Raw genomic sequence first — 21,613 nt, 5'->3', positions numbered from 1 at the left:
TGAAAAGTCCATATGAGACACAAAAGCCTGGGGACGGGATAACAGTAGCCTTGTCCAAAACAGGAGTGACAAATTCTTTTGCAGTCAGACATAATCCTTTAAACAGAAAAAACAGTCCATGAGCAGGCACAAGGTGTTTCGTGGCGGGAGCCTAGTACTGGCTAGATAGTGCCGAGCGCTGTGGAACAGGTGTCGAGCATATGGGAATTGGTGCCAGGAGCTCTGAAGTTGATTCCAGGCATTCAGGAATGGGCACCGCTAAGGAGCGCTGGTCCGAGAGGGTTCAAGGTGCTTTCTCCTCTAGCTTGGAGCCTAAGTAAGGTCTTCCAACGAAAGAATGCTCAAGAGAGAAGGTATCGCCATTCCAAAGGAAATCACACTGAGGAAGAGACAGTGGGAACCACAGTGAAACAGCAGGAAGGCTGTGAGATGAAGCTAGCCTCCTTACTGCTTGACAGGAAGTATTGCGTGTATCTTCAGTGGCTGTGAAGAACCAAAAAACGTTCAGCAGTTCCTCTCATATGAAGTCTATCTAACTTGACTAACGTCTCGGTGGGTGACAGAGCCCCAGTAGACTCATCTACTAATGTTCCAAGTAAGAAGAAAAAAAAAAGAGAGAAAGGGGCTAGAAATTAGCAGACCATCTGAAAGTAGCTGTGATTCTCTAGCAAACAGAAAGCCCAAAAATTCCAAGAGTTGAGACTGACATCCAAAAAGCTGACTCTTGCGACGGAGGCTGTGTTCTGAGGAAGAGGTGATGCAGGTCTTTAGGCAAAAATAACAGGGCTGATTGCAACTGTGTAGCTCTCACAGTAGTACAGTAACGGAGCACTAAAGATCTCTCTTCTTGAGATTCCAAAGAAAAGAGTGGAAATCTCTAAAATTCATCTCAACTGTTCTTGTCCATAGAGAACAGGACTAAGAGACAATCCGAGGCAATGTCTCTCGGTAAACACTTGGGAGTTTTCTATCTTCTTAGCCCATGCTCCTGCTGCCAGTCAAGAAAAAACCTTATACTTCAAAAATCTTGACAAGATCTTCAACAAGGTCTAGTTCCGTCGAAGCACCAGAGGGAGGAAAGTCCAAAGACACTTGTCTTGCTCCCTTTTTAACAAAAGTCAAACTCCCAACTCTTTGAGAGACTTCTTGGAGGATGAAGAAAATGCCAGAGGTGGGAGATTTCTTCAAGAAGCTCATAAATTCGGGATACAAAAGTCTGTGTCTGCAAAGGACAGGACTCCGAGACACTAATTGTCGCTAAAAAGGGAGCAACGTCGGCTCATCTTGAACTCTAGGCAAAGGTGGAATAGACTGAAGAGAGCCAAAATGCTTGTGAGCAGTCTGTATAGCACTCAGAGGCAGGAGTCTGATACTGAAGAGTTGGTACCTGGTGATCGGGGGACTGGTGCCAGCCACCTGAAAACCCAGAGCCAGGCATTCAATCGGAGACTGGCGCTCAAGAAAGAACAAGAGTGTGTTCTTAGCAAAGACGGGCACCAAGTACTAAAGAAGAACTGACATCAGACACTAGAGGGCTCGCGATGGGCGCATGAGAGCGGGCAATAGGAGCTCTGTAGGTTGGTGCCGGGTACTAAAGAGAATGCCAAGCACCCGGGAACTGGTGTCGGGCGTTCAGGAATAGGCACCAAGAGAACAGGAACTGGTGCACAGACACTAGTAGGATGGCGCCAGGTACTCAGGAAGACATCAGTTTGACGAGTGATGATAACACTGCACATCTATCAAGATGCCTTTCCAGTGGCTGTCTGCCGATACCTGGGAATGTACTACAGGTTCGAATGAGGGGGCAACTACCCGAGGGCAAACCCCACCGACCTCCCTTGGACTCCCAGTATACCTCCTCCCAGGTTTAGGGGAGTCTGACAGGGATCTTCGTTTAGGAGAGTCTGCAGGACAAGCAACCACCTCCTCCACTACACATCCATCAAGATGCCTTTTCAGTGGCTGTCTGTCGATACCTGGGAATGTGCAACAGGTTCGACCGAGGGGGCAACTACCCGGGGGACTCCCCACCAGCCTCCACTGGACTTTCAATATGATTCCTCCCAGGTTTAGGGAGTATGACAGCGACTTAGGTCTAGGAGAACTGGTGGGCCAGATAATCACATCCTCCACTGCACAACAATTCACTGTTACAAGGTTAATTTTCTGTTAACCCAGACACAAGACTGGCAAAGGCACGAGAAGGAAGCGAGGGAGCCAGGCATGGGAGGAAGTGGATAAAAAATAGGAGGGCTAATAGCAGGAGAGAAAAAATGGATGTGAGAGCTGGTGCCGGGCACTCTGGGCTGGCGCCAGGCGAGCTGGGTGCCAGGCGAGGTAGTAGCCCGGAAGCTGGCAGGCACTCCTGGGTGCTCATAGTATGAGCTGGTGCCAGGTGAGCTGGAAGCCAGGTTGGCGCTAAAAAATGAGGAATGCTTCACAATTTGTGTGTCGTCCTTGCACAGGGGCCATGCTAATCTTCTCTGTATTGTTCCAATCTTAGTATATGTACTACTGAAGCAAGTACCAGAGCATGGTTCTTGGCTGTCGAAAACATCTTCTCTTCCTAAAGCTCATCGCAACCAAAATATTTAGCACAATTTCTCTCCTACTACATTTCCTGCCCTTACACTTTTCAGTTCTGCAAAGGAAAGTGTGATAAGCAGATATTTAATCATGACTGCAAATTCGCTAAAGTAGCAAAAAAAGTGATGAACTTGAACCAACTTTAAAATAACAAAACAAGAAAGCTTTCAGCTTGAAGGCTACTCGAAAAAAAGTGGTAATACTTCACCAAAATCCAATTATACAATCAGAAAATAATGAACAAAGCTGCAGCAAGTACTCAATGTTTACATCAAGCACAGCAGAAACAGAATGGGGTTGTCTACTCTACTAAGTCGTTCCTAGTATTCCCATTAGTGGGTGGGAATGTTCACTTACACTAAACAATCAAAGTGGTACTACAAATTTTGAATTTAAGCTGCTGCGCTAGTTAGAAACTATACCTGTGTAATTACTTGGTAAATTGCTTATATAAAAATATAGTTTCGGTATGCTACGCTACTATGACAAAGTTCTTGAATGACTCATTTTGCTTGCTAAATGTGCCATGCCTTATGGTAGTTTTATATTCAATATACCTATCATTTTAATACAAAATTTATCATTCTTAATTATTTGGATTTTTATATATAACTTTTTAAGGTATAGTGTATATTTTCATAGACTAGCCAGGGTTACAGTAAGATTTTTTAGAAATCTTGAGGTTGCATAGCCTAGGCTACCCTAGGCACTATAACTTTTTCCGTATTTTGGATGTATTTACACACGCTCTTGGATGTCTTAGTGTGTGTGTTATACATTCACTGGTTAACATTATTGAAAAAACTGCCACCAAAGAAATTTGTAATCTTAATGCCACAATAAGAAACTTCTGTCTCAACTCAGAATTGGTCTCAATTTATTTAACCAACAAATATTTGATGACCAGACCACACTCTGTCTGCCGAGAATGCAGGTCAACACGGACTTTTTTCTTATTTGAATGTCACTTCAAACAATAATTATTGTAATTTTTTTGGATATAGATCAGTTAAGAACATTTTGTCAGAATCTTTATCATTTTCTTGTTCATCCTACCATTAAACTATGGAGTGCACAATTACTCGCTGGTTTTCTGTGAAGTAAGCATTATTCTGGTTTTATAGAAAATGGTAGAAACCAAGATGGAATTGGTAACCCTTGTATTCCTTGTTGATAAAAGCCTCATTCAAATGACATTTTAATATCATTTGATTGGGTAAAAATGTCAACACATTACAACTTGAATACGGTCTTGATATCATTATATTAAAACAATTCCTTCAGCCCAATCCATTATGTATTTCATCTCAGTGACTCATTTACTCTACCAAATACAGTAGTAACAATACTTATCCAACAATCATAATTCCAAATACCTTTTTCCTGATATTTCAAGAAGTGTTCCCATCCTCATCCCATATGCTGATGCAATCTCAATTTCAAATACAACAACCAAGGTGAAATAATTATATTTGTTAAATATGTATTAGCCACAGTACACCTAATTGCCATTTCACACATTGTATGAAATGATTTTGGTCATTTCAAATACATTCTGATTAACAGAATTTATTAAGTGTCAGAATTTTAAGGTTCCTGGATTCATTTATACATTTTCACAAATGTATAAAAGCACTGTCAGTACTGTATACTAAACACAGGTATGTCAAGACAAATATAGCTACAGGTGTTTTAACACTTGATGCTGTTGCTCGCACCACCAAAGCCAAATCATTCTTGCTCTTTCTAGTGAAAGTGAACTGCAATCAGTACTTGTGAAGGGGGCTAAGCAAAAGTTTCAAATTCATTTTGTTGTGCTGAAAACGTTTCTCTAAGCACAAAATACTCAATCATGCAAAATCAGTACTATTACTGTATACTTTAATGTTGCATTTAATCAAAGGCAACATTCCACTTTTTCCTATCCAGCAATTCACATTATTCAATAAATCAGTAAAAAGATCACGAACCACTTTCATCACTCAGTAGTAGTGTGTGTTAAATAAACGCTTCACTTAAAGCAGCCACCAACATATTAATATGCAATGAGCAGAGGTTGGTGCCTCCAGCTGGATCTTACCCCTGGCACAGCCTCCGTGGACATGGTTCTGTTCAAAGGCCAAATGTGAGTGAGAGAGACCGCAAGTGCTGCACAGTTTATAAACCGTTGCACCACACAGGTGTACAGCTCACCTGAAAACAGGTGGAACATGTGATCAAGAGAGGTACAGGAGTTCAGAAGTATAAGCATGACTAGTGGCCAGTATGATATTACTTAATAAACATTTACGTTTGTTAGTAATATCATTTTATGAATTATAAAACAACTTTTATCATTCATCCTTTAGTCAAGGCATAATGTCGATATGTTTGATATATATGTACATACTTTATTGTGTAGCCTTTTAACTTGATCAGAATTTGTTTTACAAGATACTAAGTAAACTGTAAAATGTTTTGTTGTACTGTAGTTTTATTAACTATGCCACATTGCAAGCTAGTTCACTAAGCTTCCAAAAATATTCATTGCTCTAAAAATGTTACCTTGTAGAATACTCTGAAGTCTTTCATCTTTTTTATTTCACAATTATTTGATACCTGGGCAAAAGAACAAAAGTGGTGAAAATTAATTTTTTTGTACTAATAAGCTAAACTTCATCAAAATCATACAGCACTAGGAGGCACATCTGCCAGACTTGGAACCCAAGAATTCTTCCAAAATCCCAGGAGGATTACTTCTGATAAGAAATTTGATTAATGCTTATATAGGATAAAGGCAAAGGACTAAACTCATACTTTCTGCAATTCACTTAAGTCATGGAGTACAACTGAATGCTGTACAGTTTTTAAAGTGGTGCAACATCTATCTATGCTATTAATACTAAAAAAAGTAAATATTACACTGTACACAATACCTCTCCAAAACATATTACCAAAAAACAACCAGACACATCTAGATCAACGCTACAAAATAGCATAAAATAGGCTGCTATCATGAATGATCAACTAGCACAACCTAACACTCTTTTACCCACTTGGGAATGCTATTCCAACTATAACTACATCAATAATTTTATTTATCTACCCCAAGATGCACTTGCTAGGTTTTTGATGAATCACTGAGTGAAACATCTCTTTAAAACACCATTATAGTTCACATAAATACTAGATTATGTGATTCTACATTTATTTACTAACCTAAATTACTTCCTCATATATATGTCATGACAATTAACAATGCTTATGAGTAAAAAGTTAGAAGAACAATACAGAACTGTAAAAGTCAGAAGCACAATATAGAATTGTAATAAGCACACAAAACCACAAGTTCGAGGAATAGAGTACAGTATAGTGTATCTCACAAGCAGTTTCCAGACATCATATCTCCTCTTCAGTATGGAAAATGGAGATATGTTCACAAGAATTATGTTAAAAGAAACTTAATTTACTAAATAAATACTTAAGCACTGAAAGAATTATCATATACATAGTTGTGCTGCAACACAACTTATCTGATCTCAACTCAACACTTCTTTATTACCAGCTACAGTATTATGATGATTTCTTGCTAGGCTACCTTTTTAGATGACTCAGTTTAAAGATAGAGCTCTGTACTGAAAAATTAATTGAAGTACAATTTAGTTTAGGCTAGATTTTATACGGAACTACTGTATCACTAGTTGTATATCTTGAATGCTTAAGTGTTTGTTATTGCTCACAGTTTGTGTTACCAGAAGGCCACATCCCAAAAGTTTCTGGTAAGTTGAGGGGCTACAGTATTAATAAAACTCATACACCAAAGTTAGTCAATTTACAAGTACTCAAATGTAAAGAACATAAATTTTCATATTAAAGTTTATTATTTGGATACTTACTTGCTATTAAAGATAGTTATATCTCTGTGCTGGCAGGTAAGTCAGCATTCAAATAACAGAAAATTGCTTGGCTGTCTAGTTCACCTGTTCTGCACCAGGTGTGGTGGGAATGATTTAGTTCTTGTCAGAATTCTCCTTGACAGCCCACAAAGGTATCTGAATCCTACATTGAGAACAGGATGGTCGGCAGTGCAGCTAAACAAAATCCACTCAGCCAAGTGAACTGCAAGTTTATTGCATGAACCCAAGACATTCCTACATAATCTGGAATTCTTCCTAGATATTACTGCCCCCAAAAAGATGGCTTCTATTCAGGAGCAAGGCTCTCATAAGTGCTTAGTGAAGAGCAGCCTTGTAGATGAAACCACTTCAGCTTCAACCAGTATAAGTGGAAGCGGTATGAAGGGACCACTGTGCCTGGGTCCAAAAACACCCAAAACCAACTAAAAGAGAAAATAACTAATGATATAAAGGTTAACTTTGTTAACCTTTATATCACTAACTTTGTCACTTACAGGCTTTAACATATCTACATAAATCTTAATTGTCCTAGCAGAGCAGAAAATTGCCTCCTCTTCGTTCCCCAGTAAAGAGGTCACATATGGAATGCTTACCATTCTCTGTAATAGCTTAGCCTTAACATCATTATCAGCTCTGAATAAAGGCAAAAATTATAAAATAGTGCTTGATTGATACTCACTCACTAACCGTCACTAGTGCTTCCAAAAAATGTTTTCTTAGTTAAATATTTCAATGGAGTTGACTCCAAAGACTTACAAGGATCTGCAGGTAGAAATTTTAAAACATCTAAATTCCATGACAGAGATTGATATTAAGTTCTAGGGGCTTCGGTCTCAAATGATCTCAACTCCTCTTTAAGATCCAAATCATTACAAAGATCCCATTGCACATGATGCAATACTGAGGAAACCATGGATCTGTACCCTCTAATAGCAGACAGTGAAAATCTCTTACTATATCTAAGAAAGCAAAAAAATGTTATGATCTTGTCTATGGAGAAGTAAGGGTGCTGGAAATCCCTCTAGATCGCCACTAAGAGCAACAAACAAACCACTGCCTCTGATATCAGGCCAAATTTGTCTCTCTTCTTGATTTAGGATAGATTCCTGAGATCCTTAAAAATCCCTCTCACTCGGAGGAGGTGGTCAAGAGTCTCCAGGTAATTAGCGTAGCAAGCAGAGGTTTTGGTGGACCCACATGAAACTCAATTGTCTGAAGAGAGCTTTCCTTAATTGAAGAATCTGAACGAGATCTACTGAAACAGCTGGAAGGTCCAGGAACCCTTCCCTCTGAGGCTACCAAGGCACTATGAGAGTTAACCTACAATTCTTTGCTTCCCAAAACTTGTTCAGTACTTCCTTATTATTACAAAAGAGGGAAAGGCATATGTGTCTAAATTGCAGCAATCTTGAAGAAATGCATATACTGCCCAAGCTTGAGGGTCCTGGCAGTTTCCTGTTCATCAATGCTGTGAATAAGAACACATTTGGAGTGCCCCACAGATTCCACAGCAATTGGCAAACTTGCAGATGTAATGACCCCTCTGTAGGCAGAACTTGACCTTTCCTGTTTCAACAAATCTCCCAAAACGTCTTTCACCAGAATGAACTGAGGGATCAATACTTTGTCCCTCGCATCCACCCAAAGAAGTAATCTTTCTGCTATTAGGAACACTGACTCTGACCTTGTGCTGCCCTGGTTCCTGGCAAATGCCAGGGATGTCACATTGTCTGAAAATACTGCTACAGCCTTATTTCTGACCAGGTGTTCACATTGTAGAAGACTCTTCCATATAGTCAAGAGTTCGAGGTTGTTTATATGCATATCTTTTCTCCTGACAACCTCATTCCTGACATCTCTATATTGCCCAGATATGCTTCCCAACTTCTCATAGATGCATCTGAAACCAAGTGAGCTCTGGGTTCACTACTCCTAGGGATAAACCTGCTAAATGTCTTTGACAGTCTTTCCAACATGCTAACTTTAACTAAACCAAGACAAAATACGAGTCTGGAAAAGACTTTCTGTCCCAAGTCTCTTCCAAAAAGAACTAGACTGGCAACATCCTCAGCCTTGTTATTTATTTGTGGTTACTAAAACTGGTGTTGCAATATCTACATTACTGACACTGCAGAGCCTTATTAGTTTGTCAAATTTCTCCAAAGAGAACATGTGTCCTAACAGAGAAAGCCATTGCCACATATGCAGCTTCCTTAAGGGTTGAAATTCTCTGAGAAGAGATAATAAAAATTGTCTATTTGTCTCTCCAACAGAAAAACCTGAAAACTGTGAGGGGTCCATCCTTACCTTCCACATGAGAATGGAATGAGTCAGTCAGGGAAGACTTCTGAAAACTGATCATAGCACCCAGCAACTGAGCCACATGAAGCAACAGATCATTGACCCTCAGAATCCTGTCAAAAGAGCTGGTCAACATTAGTTAGTTATCTAAGTAGAGAAGAACTCTTTTTCCTAAAAAGCGACACCATCCCCTATGGGCACCAAAATCCTCAAGAATATTTTAGGTGCTGTACACAGGCCAAAACAAAGCACCTTGAACTGATATACCTTCCCTGCAAATACCAGTCAAAGTAACTTGTGCGACTGAGGACTTACTGGTATGTGGAAGTACTGTAAGCATCCTGGATGTCCTCTGATGTCATCCAGTCGCTCTTCTGAATAGAACTGTGCTGGATGATTCCATGAAGAATGGGAACAGAGATGTTGTCCAGTCTTGATATGTCCAACAGTGGGTGGCAATCTATGGACTCTTTTGGCACCAGAAAAAGTTGGCTGTAAAAACCTGGGTAGTTTACCAACACTTGTGCTATTGCATTCTTCTCTAACAAAGACACAACCTCATTTTGAAGAAAACAATACCTCTGCTGGTGAAGATACAAAGGGAAGGCTATATGAGGGCGGGGGGAACAGAAAAAAAAATTACATAGCCCTCCTTCATTACATACACCACCCAAGGTTCTGCTCTAGGTCTCTCCAAACATGCAAGAAGACCTGTAGCTGGCCTTGAACCAGAATATGAGGGCTGAAAATTTAACTTCTTTTCAGTAAAATGAGTAGGTTTACTCTTACTGAATCTTGATGCAGATCTAAGAAAGGTCTTAGCACCTGAAGAACAGTCCTGTAAGGTGGAGGGATAACTTTTAACTGGAGAGTCCAAAGAAATAGAAGGAGCAGGTCTTCTCACTCTGACTTAAGCGATTATCCAAAAAGTGCTCTACTTTCCTGTACTGAAATATCCTCCCTTACTGCCTTGAAAAGTCGGGTTGAAGCAGCAATCCAATGGAGAAACCAAAACAGCTGCCATCTTCTGAGCAGGAGAAACATTTGACGAAAGAGGAACATAACCATTCTCTCTTCTTCAAAACTTCAAAACCTAGTTAGTATGCAAACATTTGCCTGCAGCAACTGACACAGCCGTGTCCACACGTAAAAAAAGTCTTGACTCCCCCGTGCTTTAATACTAGCTGGTGCCACAAAATCCTTAAGTTGGCACAGAGAAGAGTCATTCATACTGAGCAAAAGTTCAGCAAAAAATGAAACTTCAATTGCTAAAAAGAGACCTGGATAAAACCTCCATGTCATCATTTGTCAAAAGCACCTTGCCACTCTCAAGAGCACATCTCTTCAAAGGATTGACACAGGCAAAGAAATCTGAATCATCAACTGAAGAAGGTTTAAGCGGCGGTAATGTGCCCATATCATAAGAGGGAGCTCCACTTAACTTCATAAAATAAGAGAGACGAGTAGAAGCTTTGTGAGCCAAAGCCCAAGAAATCTCATCAAAACTTGCTCTAATTGAAGGAGTTTAGTTTCCCTAAAGATTTAATGAAAGCCAAACTGCTCAAAGATAATAGAGACATAGTCTCTACTGGACCTCTTTCCTCCACTAAATGAGGATAAAGCAAAGCGCAACACTCCAGCAAGCTCCTCATCCAACAGAGATGGTGATGGGGGCGGCAGCGGCCGACTGCTCAAAACAAACCTCTGGCTGTAATGAAGAGGAAACTAAGGAAAATACAGACTACTACAGACCACCTGAATCAACACAAGGCAGGTGAGCAAGAAAAGACACAGCACCACTAGGTGCCACAGAAATCAAGGAAGGTTGGGAGGGGAGGGAAGAGAAGCACCTGACATCCCTGTCTAGAGTGACACAATCTCAATCAACCTAATATAGTACCATTTCCTGAGGGTAAATCCTTGGATAATAAAGCAGCTAGAAGGACTCTAGCTTACAGACAGCTGAAGATTCCATAACTATTAGAACTGGAAATGGAAACATTAGCAGAGGCAGAAGGAAGAGACTCACCAACGGCCAAAGAAACGGGATGTAAAGATTGAACAGGTGCATTTTGAGAAGAAGAGGAATGACAGACAAGGAATTAGGATGAAAAATAGTAGTAGAAGAGATTGGTTCAAAAACTGACTGAGTTAACATTACAATTAGCACAACTCACTATAGCCACATTATTTTTAAAAACACTATCTATACCTATGCCATTAGTCCTAGCAGTGCTAACATCATCATTACTAGATTCTGAAGACGTGAAGTCAACTCTGGTATGAAGATTTACGTTTACCAAAATTATCCTTCAGCAAGCTCAGAACTACATTGCCCTGAGAACTGAAAAGGATCCCCGACAACCAACTCTTCAAACTGTCACAGGGCAGTCCTGAGTTTGGGCTACTGACAGGAGAGATCACCAACACCTTACCTCCCAAAGGGGAATGCAAAAAAGAGTGCACACTTTGGGGGGCCACATAATGGTGCCTTAACATGAATTCCATCAAATCTTTAACTGACTCTACAATAAAGTTCACATCCTGCTCAAACTTCTCAACAAGCTTTTCCTAAATCAAAAGGGAAACTGAAGGCAGACCTAAAGAAGAAGTCTCAGGTTTAGCTAAATGAGTAGCAGAGGAAAGAGCTCAAGACTGAGTAGAGACAAATTAAGGCAAAGGCACTTGAAGAGGGGGGGGAAAAAAAGGCAGATTTATTGCCTGACCTACTGTAACTGTTTTTTTCTCCAGTCTCTACATTCTTTACATCTATCCTGAAGATCGCATTCTAAACCCCTGCAGCCAGCACAAACAGTGTGTCTCTGATTCAAAATTAAACATCCTGCTAACACAGTAATTATTTCAACAGAATCTGATGTTCTTGGTTTTGCTTCTTGTGGAAGGAATCCTAAAAAACAACAGTATAATTACAATACAGGCCCCCGGTTATCGGCGGGGGTTCCATTTTGACAGCATGATGATAACCGAAATCGTTGATTTTTGGTTATCGGCACCTCTGTTAGGTATGTATTGGCACCAATACCCAATTATTGGCGCCAATAAGCAGAAATCGGCGATTTTCAGCACCAAAAATTGCTGATTTTCATCGCTAGATAAGCGCCATAAAACTGGATCACCAATAACGGAGCCCACCGATAACCAGGGACTGCCTGTACTGTACAATCGGCCAACAGCCAAACCGTCAGAATACCAAACAGTAGCCTGCTACTGCGGCAAGGAGAGTTTTGACAAGAGCTCATGCATTCAAAACACACTTGGTGGAGAACAGGTAAACTAGACAGTCATTCTTCTATTTGAGTGCTGACTCACCTGCCTGTGCAGAGCTATCTTTAACAATACGGAAGATTCATCACAAACAATTTTAAGCATAAAACACTTATATAACACAGAGGCAAAAACTACTTAACTGCACTTGAGAAAAGCTGCAGTTATGAAAACTATCAGTCAAGGATAACTCAAGTAAGGTTAATTATGATCAAGGAAAGCATTTGACAAATTACAGTTTCTTACAGATGTACGTTCATTTGCTCTTAATGATAATAACTTCCACTTCCCAATACAGTAATAAACTATATTACTTCCATTAAATAGAATTTGTAATACATGTTAGTAGAAGGTAATTAACAATAAGAATAGATGAACATAGCAATGATGCAAGAAATTATAATTTTGTCAAAATCCCTATCCAGTCATAATACAAAGCAACCACACCACGACTGCCTTCACCATTTTAAGCTGAGCAAGGTCTTAAGTAGCACTGTTCTCACATCTGTGCTCTGTTCTAAGTAGTTTTTACTTAACACGATTGCTTTCTTATTACTAATGCAAACAGACTAACTTTGGTTTGAGTGTTTTAGAAATGCAGTGAGGCATGATAATTCTCATTATACTGAAGGACAATTATCTCATAACACTGACGGAATTTGATCGTGACACTGAAGAAATTTGTCAAATGAATCTTTGTTCATAACACTGAAGGCATTTGCAAAGAAGGCAATTTGTTAAATACCTTCTTTAATTCATAACACTGAAGACATTTGACAAAGAATGCAATTTGTCAAATGTGTTCTTTAATAATAAAACTGAAGGAATTTACTAAATAAACATACATCTGTAAGAAACAGTAATTTGTCAAATACCTTCTTTGATCATTTACACTGAAGGCATCTGAAAATTCCTTCAGTGTTATGATCAAAGAAGGCATTTGGCAAATGACTTCTTTAATCATAACACTGAAGATATTTGACAAATGCCTTCTTTGTTAAATGCCTTAAGTGTTATGCTTATGGAAGGCATTTGACAAATTACATTTCTTACAAATGTATGAAACTGGACAGTGATTAAAAAGAATGAATGAACATAACAGTGATACAAGAAATTGTAATTTTGTCAAAATCAATCTCCAGTCATAATGCACAGCAACCATACCACTGACTGCCTTCAACATTTTAAGTTGAGCAAGGTCTTAAGGACACTGTTCTCACCTCTGTGCTCTATTCTAAGTAGTTTGTACTTGACACAATTGTTTTCTTATGACTAATGAAAACAGACTAACTTTGGTTTGAGTGTTTTAGAAAGGTGGTGAGACATGATAATTACCTCAGCACTTCAGTTTGTGGACATTTAAGGAAATTTTCCCTTTCTAATTTGTGACCACATCAGTACTTTCTACACTGAAGAGGGAGATACGATGTCTGTTTGTCAATGATCTTTGCTTGGTTTCATAACCCTTCTTATATTTTAAAGCAAACTGTGACTAAATGCATTATATACAAGAAGACCCTATAATTATCAACCTATTTTGAAGAGCAGAATGTACTAAAACCAGACATGTCCAAAAGCCAACATGTGAGCCAAAATTAAACTGTTTTTCAGGACTGAATACTGAAATAAAGTACACCTGCAAAAGGCACTTTACACTAGAGTTTTGCAAGGAGTAGACTCTTATTTTAAGTTTTGTTCCCTTCATTCTCCCTTTCTGTACAGGCTCAGATTTTGGCATCAATAGACGAACAGCCTTCAGGGCCAGCATATAATTACAGTGCAGCTAATGTTGGATGTGTTTTATAATACTGTAACTGATGTTAAATGCAAGAATTTTTAAGAATCAAGAGACCATTTTAAACTATTGCAATATTTTATTTTATGCCATTCTAATGCCTGATCATAGGGAGAGAAGGGAGAGAAATAGAAAAAAAAAAAAATTAAATATATAATTATTTATATAAGCCATTTTTCAGCAACTAATACTCAACATGCCTTTATCTGCTTGAGCACTCATCGCAAGTACCTGCTGATACAAATCAAGTTAATATTTTAGAAAGAACTACAATAATTTAAGACCCAAACTCCTCAAAATAGCAATGTAGTGTGATATTTATGCACCCCTGTGAAGATCATAATTTTACAATCAGTTCTTAGGCCAAGTGGTTAATAATCATGTGTTGTTAAGTATAAAAGTGATTATTAAAGTGCTGAGAAAAATCAAACAAATAACAAAACATCGAGGCTAAATAAATAAGAAATAATACAGTGGAAAGATGACAAGTGTGGTAAGTGCTTACAGGTTGAATTCCTAATTACTGGAAAACCTTAATACCATCATACAAGACCACCATGAACCTTTGTATGTCAGCTTTTTCCTTTAAGGGTTTAAGACTGCTCTAAGTTGGCACTTATTCAGAAGGACAAAATTCTAATTGAAGATTGGAAGCAGCACAGCAATTCTGAAGAACAGACACATCAACCACATCAAATCATCAAAATATGAAAATGAGTAGCAAGAAGACAAGTACGAATACAAAGCTTACAAAAATATTTCCTGGAGTTTTCAAATGCCAGACAAGCATATCTGTAGTACAGAAATGCATGGAAAAATTTGACAATGAATTCCTTTGATTCATACTGCACTTCTCAGCGCAGTACACTTTTAGCTGAAATTTAGGCACCAGAGGGCAAAAGAAACAGTTTGCTTCATAGGAGAGTTTCCCTCACTAAATGGAAGGTAGAAGAGACTCTTTAGCCTTAGTAAACTCTTCAAAGAGAACATTACTCTGAATACAAACCTTGTTCTCCAACTTTGGACTGTGCCCTAGCCATTGCACAATGGCCTTCCATGGTCTTGGATTTAAGCTCCCTTGCTTGAGGATACAATTAGGCATTTTTCCTCTTGTTCACTTTCAAAAAGTGTGTAGGACAGGTTGATGAGAAAGCAAAAGTTGCCACTTATTCAGAAGCACATTCTTCACCTACCCTTTTCCTTTGGTGGATTCAGAAATATTTCTAAATCCATTCTGACTGCCCTACCCCAATTGTTGTGGCAAACCTAGTGGGTGTCATATTTGCCTTACAAGGTGTCCTGGGTCCATCTTGTTGACCAGTTGCTTTCAGCACTTTTTACAATGACATGTAGTCAGGTTTATTCATACTTTCAATAAAATTTTTGTATGTTAATACTGTTGTTGCTGATTTTATTATTGTTTGTTATTCTGTTAATTTTACTCTGTTGCTGTTGTTATAAGTCTGTTTATTAGTTTTAATTTTTCTGGGAGACATTGAGTTGAATCCTGGGCCTGCTACTCATCACTGCAGAAAAACTGCCTAGTACTTTACTTAAATATTCAAGGTTTAAGGTAAAAGTTTCATGATCTCCAGATGTTTTTATCTGAGGCACTTGTAAGTAGTAACAAGTCAAAGGTTGAGATTTTCATCCCCGGGTTTGATGGCCATAACTTTATTTATCGTTGTAACATCCCACACGAACAAAGTATGGATGTACAGTATACACTAAGTCTGGATGGCCTGTTCATCATCAGAAAAACTTGAGTGTAGCTGCCCTGAAGTTCTTTGTTTTAAAATTTCCAGTGAGTTCTACAATATTTACATAATTGCTGTTTACCACAATCCAAATATTGACGATTCTCTATATGACTTTCTCTTGGAGAGGATGACTCAGTCACAGGATTCAAAAACTTCATTTGTTATTTGTGAGACTGCAATGCAAAGCACAGCAAGTGGCTTAATTCAGATTCCACATATCAACATGGCTGGTCTGCTTTTGAGTTCTGTATATCCTCCAATTTTGTCCAGCTACTTGAGGAACCAACACTTCTGGTAACAGATTAAACCTCATAATTGCAGATGTTCTAGTAACTGTCAAGTCCAGATTAAACCTCATAATTGCAGATGTTCTAGTAACTGTCAAGTCCAAAGTCTACGAGTATATAGGCACTTCTGACCATTGCACCATTGAGATGGACATATCTTTCAATCAGTACAGTATTCTTAATGCCACCATTGGAAAAACAGTCTGGCTGAAATCTAGAGCCAACTGGGATTGCATTATTGATGCTTGTCAGGCACTTAATATTTCAGATGCTATACCACCAGGTCCAGATCCCAGGAAGAAGTTGAATGAAATGCTGATGGCTGTTTTAGTAAGGTATGTCCCTAGAAAGGTCATCAAATGCAGGTCAAATGACCAGCCATGGTTTGATGATACATGGAGATAGGCTTACAAGACAAACAGACCAAATTCAACACATGGAGCTGAAATCATTCATATGAAAATCATAACATTTTTGTTGAATCTCGCCATGCTGCGAATAGAGTTTACCATATAGCTGAGAGAAATTACAATAATTCCTTAAAGAGGAAACTTGAAGGAAATACTTAGCATCATCTGGTGGACCAAACTGGCATCACCTAGCTTTGGGTGAGGCTCATCTTCCACTCCACCACTACTAATAGGTGATGTGAAATCCAAAGGATTGTTAGCTGATAGTTAGTATGCATATAGGAAGCACTTAGGTATCTGCGATGCTCTTTTACATTAAATTTTGACATGCCATTTGCAAGAGAACCTTAACAAAGATTTTAAGTGTAGAGTAATTCAAATAGGTTTTAGTGCTGCTTCCAGTTTAGTGAATCACAGGGCACTTACATATAAACTTCAAAATCTTGGAGTGGGTGGATATGTTTTAGTTTCACTTCAAGATTTCCTTGCAGGTAGGCAGCAGCGAGTTGCTGTTGATGAGATCTTTAGCAAACCAAGACATACTGTGTCTGGAGTTCTACAAGGTAATGACCTTGGTCCACTGTTATTTTTATTGTATACAAGTGATATGGTTGTTGGCCTGGAAAACAAGATTATTCAGTATGCCAATGATATAACACTTGTGGGTGTCATGAAGTCTCCACTTATGAGAAATGAAGCTGCCCTTAGTCTCAAACATGACTTGGAGCAGATTACTGAATGGTGTAGTCAGTGGGGTTTGAGGCTGAACTCCAGTAAAACAAAAACACTATTGATTAGCAGATCTCGTATAAATATTCGACCCCAACCTCCCCTTCAGGTGGATGGGATTCTGCTGAATGAGTCTGAAGCTTTAACTATTCTTTGTGTAACTTTTGACTCGCATCCTAATTTTGAGAAATATCTAATAAAAGTGTCAGCAAATGCCACGTGCAGGTTAGGTACAGTATTGTATGTAAGGCTTCATATATTTATAAAGGTGATAGAATCAGTGCAACCTGTATTAGGTTATTATAAATGGAATTAGTCTAACAGATATATTGAAAATTTCGTACCAGTCAAACTTTTGAATAAGGTGTCATTTGCGGATGTTGGTTTTTCATTGAACATGACATTTTTATAGTCATTGTTTCCAAGTCATGTGTACACATTTCAGTGTCAAAATTTTGGTTTATCTCCTCTTCTTGAATGATTTTTTTTAGCAAAAATAAGTACAGTACGTTGTGAAGTTACAAGATCAGAAATAAGTACACTTTGAAATTGTGAAATCAGAAATTATCTTCCTCTCAGCCTTTCTAAGTGTTTTCATCTGCATCTGTTTCAGCTCACTGTAGCGAGAGTGATATTTTTGACATAATGTATATATCATCATTATTATTCAGGTCATGAACCCTGTTCATATGTAACAAGACCAAAGGGCTTTGAAAACTTTGAAAACTTGAGATTGTCCTTCCTTTACTAGAATACTATTCTCCAGTGTGGATGTCTGCTTCTACCACAGATTTATCTCTTCTAGATAGATTGGTTTGTAGTGGTGGGTTTGTTTCCTAATTCTAGCAGTTGCATTTTAACAGAGATCGTTCACATTCACAATTGATCCCTGATCCCCTTTTCCTGCTGAGAGCAACACGATTTGCTGAACAGTAGCACCAATATACAGTAAATATGCCCCACTGTCGAACTTCTCAGTTCCAGAGGTACTTTATTCCTCACACCATTGGACTGTTGGAACAATATCCCTCAGGATGTCATGCAATTCGCACTTCAAAACTTCAAGCAAAGATGCAATGCATTCCTACCCTAAAATAATTCTTCTTTTATTTTAATAATTTACTCACTCATATTTTTATCTATTTATTTATTAATTTGTTAACTTATTTTTTTAGTAACTGATCTCTTCTTTCTGTATTCCCCATTACCTTCTGTTACTACTATATACTATGTCAAAAATATCATTCCTGCTACAATGAGCTGAAACAGAGAGGAAGGCAATTTCTGATCTCACAATTTCACAGTGTACTTATTTCTGATCTCATAACTTCACAGTGTACTGTACTTATTTTTTACTCAAAAAAGTCATTCAAGAAGAAGAGATAAACCAAAATTTTGACACTGGAATGTATACACATGACTTGGAAACAATGACTATAAAAATATGATGTTCAATGAAAAACCAACATCCGCAAATGACACCTTGTTCAAAAGTTTGACTGGTACAGCATTTTCAATATATTTGCAGTCTTAAATTTTGAAATACCGTCCTTTCAATAAAGCAAGCAAGATCCTGACTCCCAACAAAGCATCACAAATTCCCAGGTGTAACAGATCACAGATGTTCCAACCAGGTGTGTTGGTTGTGATGATTCTTCTCCTTGGGAAAAACTAGTAAGTATATGAACAATCCTTTAAATTCCATAGTACTGAGAAGAAAGATTCCACAGAAAATTCTTGATTTGTATCTCCTTGGCTGAGGTGTTAAAGCTGTCAACTACAAGGGTTAATGCAGTAGGTGCATTGTTCTCATGATAATCCTGTGTCACCTGAAGAGTTTCTTTTCTCTTATAGAGGGATAAGGCATAGGCACTGAGAACTTGATTTCATTAACACCAAGCCATACGAGGCAATACAGCATCATACATAAAATATATCTGTTTTTAAGAACACAAAAGTCTTTCTGGAAGCTAAGAAATGGGTGCCTCAAGCTGCACAATTTTATTTCATAGAAGTTATCTTCAGAGAACACCTACCTCACATAGCTGATACCTAATTCAGTGACTGGAATCTTAGTAGAAATTCCTTGGAAAAAATTCCTTTGAAAAAAAATGTGAAAAATGATATTTTAATAATAAAATAAGGTTTGTTCATACTTACCTGGCAGATATATATATAGCTGTATTTCTCCGAAATCCGACAGAATTTCAAAACTCGTGGCACACGCAGTGTGGCCAGGTGGTTAGTACTCATTCCCGCCGCTGGGAGGCGGGAATCGGGAACCATTCCCATTTTCTATTCAGATTTTCTAGTGCCACTGTCTCAAGAGGGGAGGCGGGTGGGCACTAAAAGTATATATATCTGCCAGGTAAGTATGAACAAACCTTATTTTATTATTAAAATATCATTTTGTTCATGACACTTACCTGCCAGATATATATATATAGCTGAATCCCACCGTAGGAGGTGGGAAGAGACAGAATAGGATTTAGGAAACAAATAAATGTAGGCGATTGACGCCTTGGTTCCTTACCTGTTAGCATAGCTGACTTTGAGGTTATCTGTCACCCAAGCCTGCTTCTGCTTTTCTAGAGTCTCCAGCAAGGTAGGGACCTATAAAGCTGGAGAGATCTAGATGACCTGTCCACGGGGGCGTGACCACAATAGGACTAGATCATGCGACCATACAGAGAGGGAAAAGGAGCAACGACCAACCACCTGACCGACCTATCTAAGGCAATGAACCTAACATAGGCTAAAAAATTGGGACGTCCATCTCAATGGCCACCCAACAACCAAAAAAATACAACAACAAGATTAAAAAATACTACCTAACCCCTAAAGGATAGGATGAGTATTGCCCTCTTCTCCCAACATTGTGTCTGCGGAAACGTATGGTCCCAGCGAAGAGCAGTCTTCAAATGTCGTTTTCACATCCATAAGTAATGCTGGCGAACACTGAATTACTTCGCCAGAAGGTGGCACCAAGAATATCATTCAGGGACATATTCTTTTGGAAAGCCACCGAAGTCGCGATAGCTCTTACTTCATGAGCCTTTACTTTCAGAAGTCTCATGTCACCTTCTAGGCAGGAGGAATGAGCCTCTCTAATAGTACTTCTTAAAAAGAATGCTAAGGCATTCTTAGACATGGGAAGATCAGGTCTCTTCACCGAACACCACAGACTGTCCGATGAGCCTCTAGTCTCCTTGGTCTTGGCTAAGTAGAACTTGAGAGCCCTGACAGGACACAGGACTCTTTCTGACTCTTGCCCAAGCAACCCCGTCAAACCTTTGATCTCAAACGACTTGGGCCAAGGATTTGAAGGATTTTCGTTCTTAGCTAAGAACAAAGGATTTAGGGAGCATACAGCATTAGGACCCCTAAAGCCAATATGTTTGCTAATGGCTTGCACTTCACTAATCCTCTTAGCTGTTGCCAGAGCCGTTAGGAAGACAGCTTTCCTAGTCACGTTCAAGAGGGAAGCCAAAGACAGAGGTTCAAAAGCACTTGACATAAGAAACTTCAGGACAACATCCAGATTCCAAGAAGGCGTCCTGAGTTGAGGAATTTTGACAGTCTCGAAGGATCTCAGTAGATCGTGAAGATCCTTGTTGTCGCACAAGTTCAGGCCTCTGTGCCTAAAGACTGCCGATAGCATACTCCTATAGCCCTTAATAGTCGAGACTGCCAGTTTATTCTTATGCCTAAGATAAAAAAGGAAGTCAGCTATTTGTGGTACAGAGGTCGTGGTCGAGGAAACTCCTTTACTCCTGCACCATCTCCTAAAAACAGCCCACTTGTACTGGTAGACCGCATTCGAAGAAGGTCTCCTGGCACTGGCGATGGCCTTTGCCACAGCTCTCGAAAAGCCTCTTGCTCTAGCCAACTTTGTGATAGTCTGAACGCAGTCAGACTCAGAGCGGAGAGGTTTTTGTGGAACCTTTCGAAATGCGGCTGCCTGAGAAGGTCCACCCTCAGTGGAAGCGTTCTTGGAAAGTCCACTAGGAAGGCCAAGGTCTCTGGGAACCAATCCGCTGCTGGCCAGAAGGGGGCTATTAAAGTCATCCTTGCTCCTTCTGACGTTGCAAACTTCCTTATCACTTCTCCCAGGATCTTGAAGGGAGGGAAAGCGTAAAGGTCGAGGCCTTTCCAGTCCCAGAGGAGGGCGTCTATGGCTAACGCTCCTGGGTCTAGGACAGGAGAGCAATAAAGGGGAAGTCTTGCCGTCCTGGACGTGGCAAAGAGGTCCACTAGAGGACGTCCCCATATCCTCCACAACTCTAAACATACCTCCTTGTGAAGAGTCCACTCGGTCGGTAGCAGCTGATTTTGCCGACTGAGAAGGTCTGCTCGGATATTCTCCACGCCCGCAATGAACCTCGTGAGAATAGTGACCCTCCGAGCATGAGTCCAAAGCAGGATCTCCCTCGCTAGGATGAACAGGGAACGAGATCGAGTACCCCCCTGTTTTTTGAGGTACGCTAGAGCTGTGGTATTGTCCGAATTTACTTGGACAATTCTGCCTGAAACTTGGTCTTCGAAGAATTGAAGGGCCAGA

The 21,613-nt window shown here is 39.3% G+C and overlaps 1 protein-coding gene and 1 non-coding gene across 7 annotated transcripts in view; both read right to left on the bottom strand.

Annotated features, from left to right (window-relative positions):
• The window catches only part of LOC136838657 (molybdate-anion transporter-like), a 77,043-nt gene that overhangs the window by 11,426 nt on the left and 44,004 nt on the right, over nucleotides 1-21,613 (bottom strand). For 3 of the 6 annotated variants that reach the window (XM_067103985.1, XM_067103987.1, XM_067103984.1), the window contains exon 2: nucleotides 4,670-4,782. The exons of the other annotated variants lie outside the window; for them this stretch is intronic. In XM_067103985.1, the coding sequence (XP_066960086.1) occupies nucleotides 4,670-4,693 (24 nt within the window). In that variant the 5' untranslated portion in view covers nucleotides 4,694-4,782. The remainder of the gene's footprint in view (nucleotides 1-4,669; nucleotides 4,783-21,613) is intronic. 6 annotated transcript variants of the gene reach the window in all.
• Nucleotides 2,425-2,530, bottom strand: LOC136839081 (U6 spliceosomal RNA). Its single transcript, XR_010853199.1, has one exon. It is a non-coding gene; the product is annotated as a U6 spliceosomal RNA (small nuclear RNA).

Source organism: Macrobrachium rosenbergii, chromosome 5 (genome assembly GCF_040412425.1).
Source record: "Macrobrachium rosenbergii isolate ZJJX-2024 chromosome 5, ASM4041242v1, whole genome shotgun sequence".
Taxonomy (NCBI): Eukaryota; Metazoa; Arthropoda; class Malacostraca; order Decapoda; family Palaemonidae; genus Macrobrachium; species Macrobrachium rosenbergii.
The sequence above is the reverse complement of the archived record's forward strand: the minus strand, read 5'-3'. Positions and strand labels throughout refer to the sequence as shown.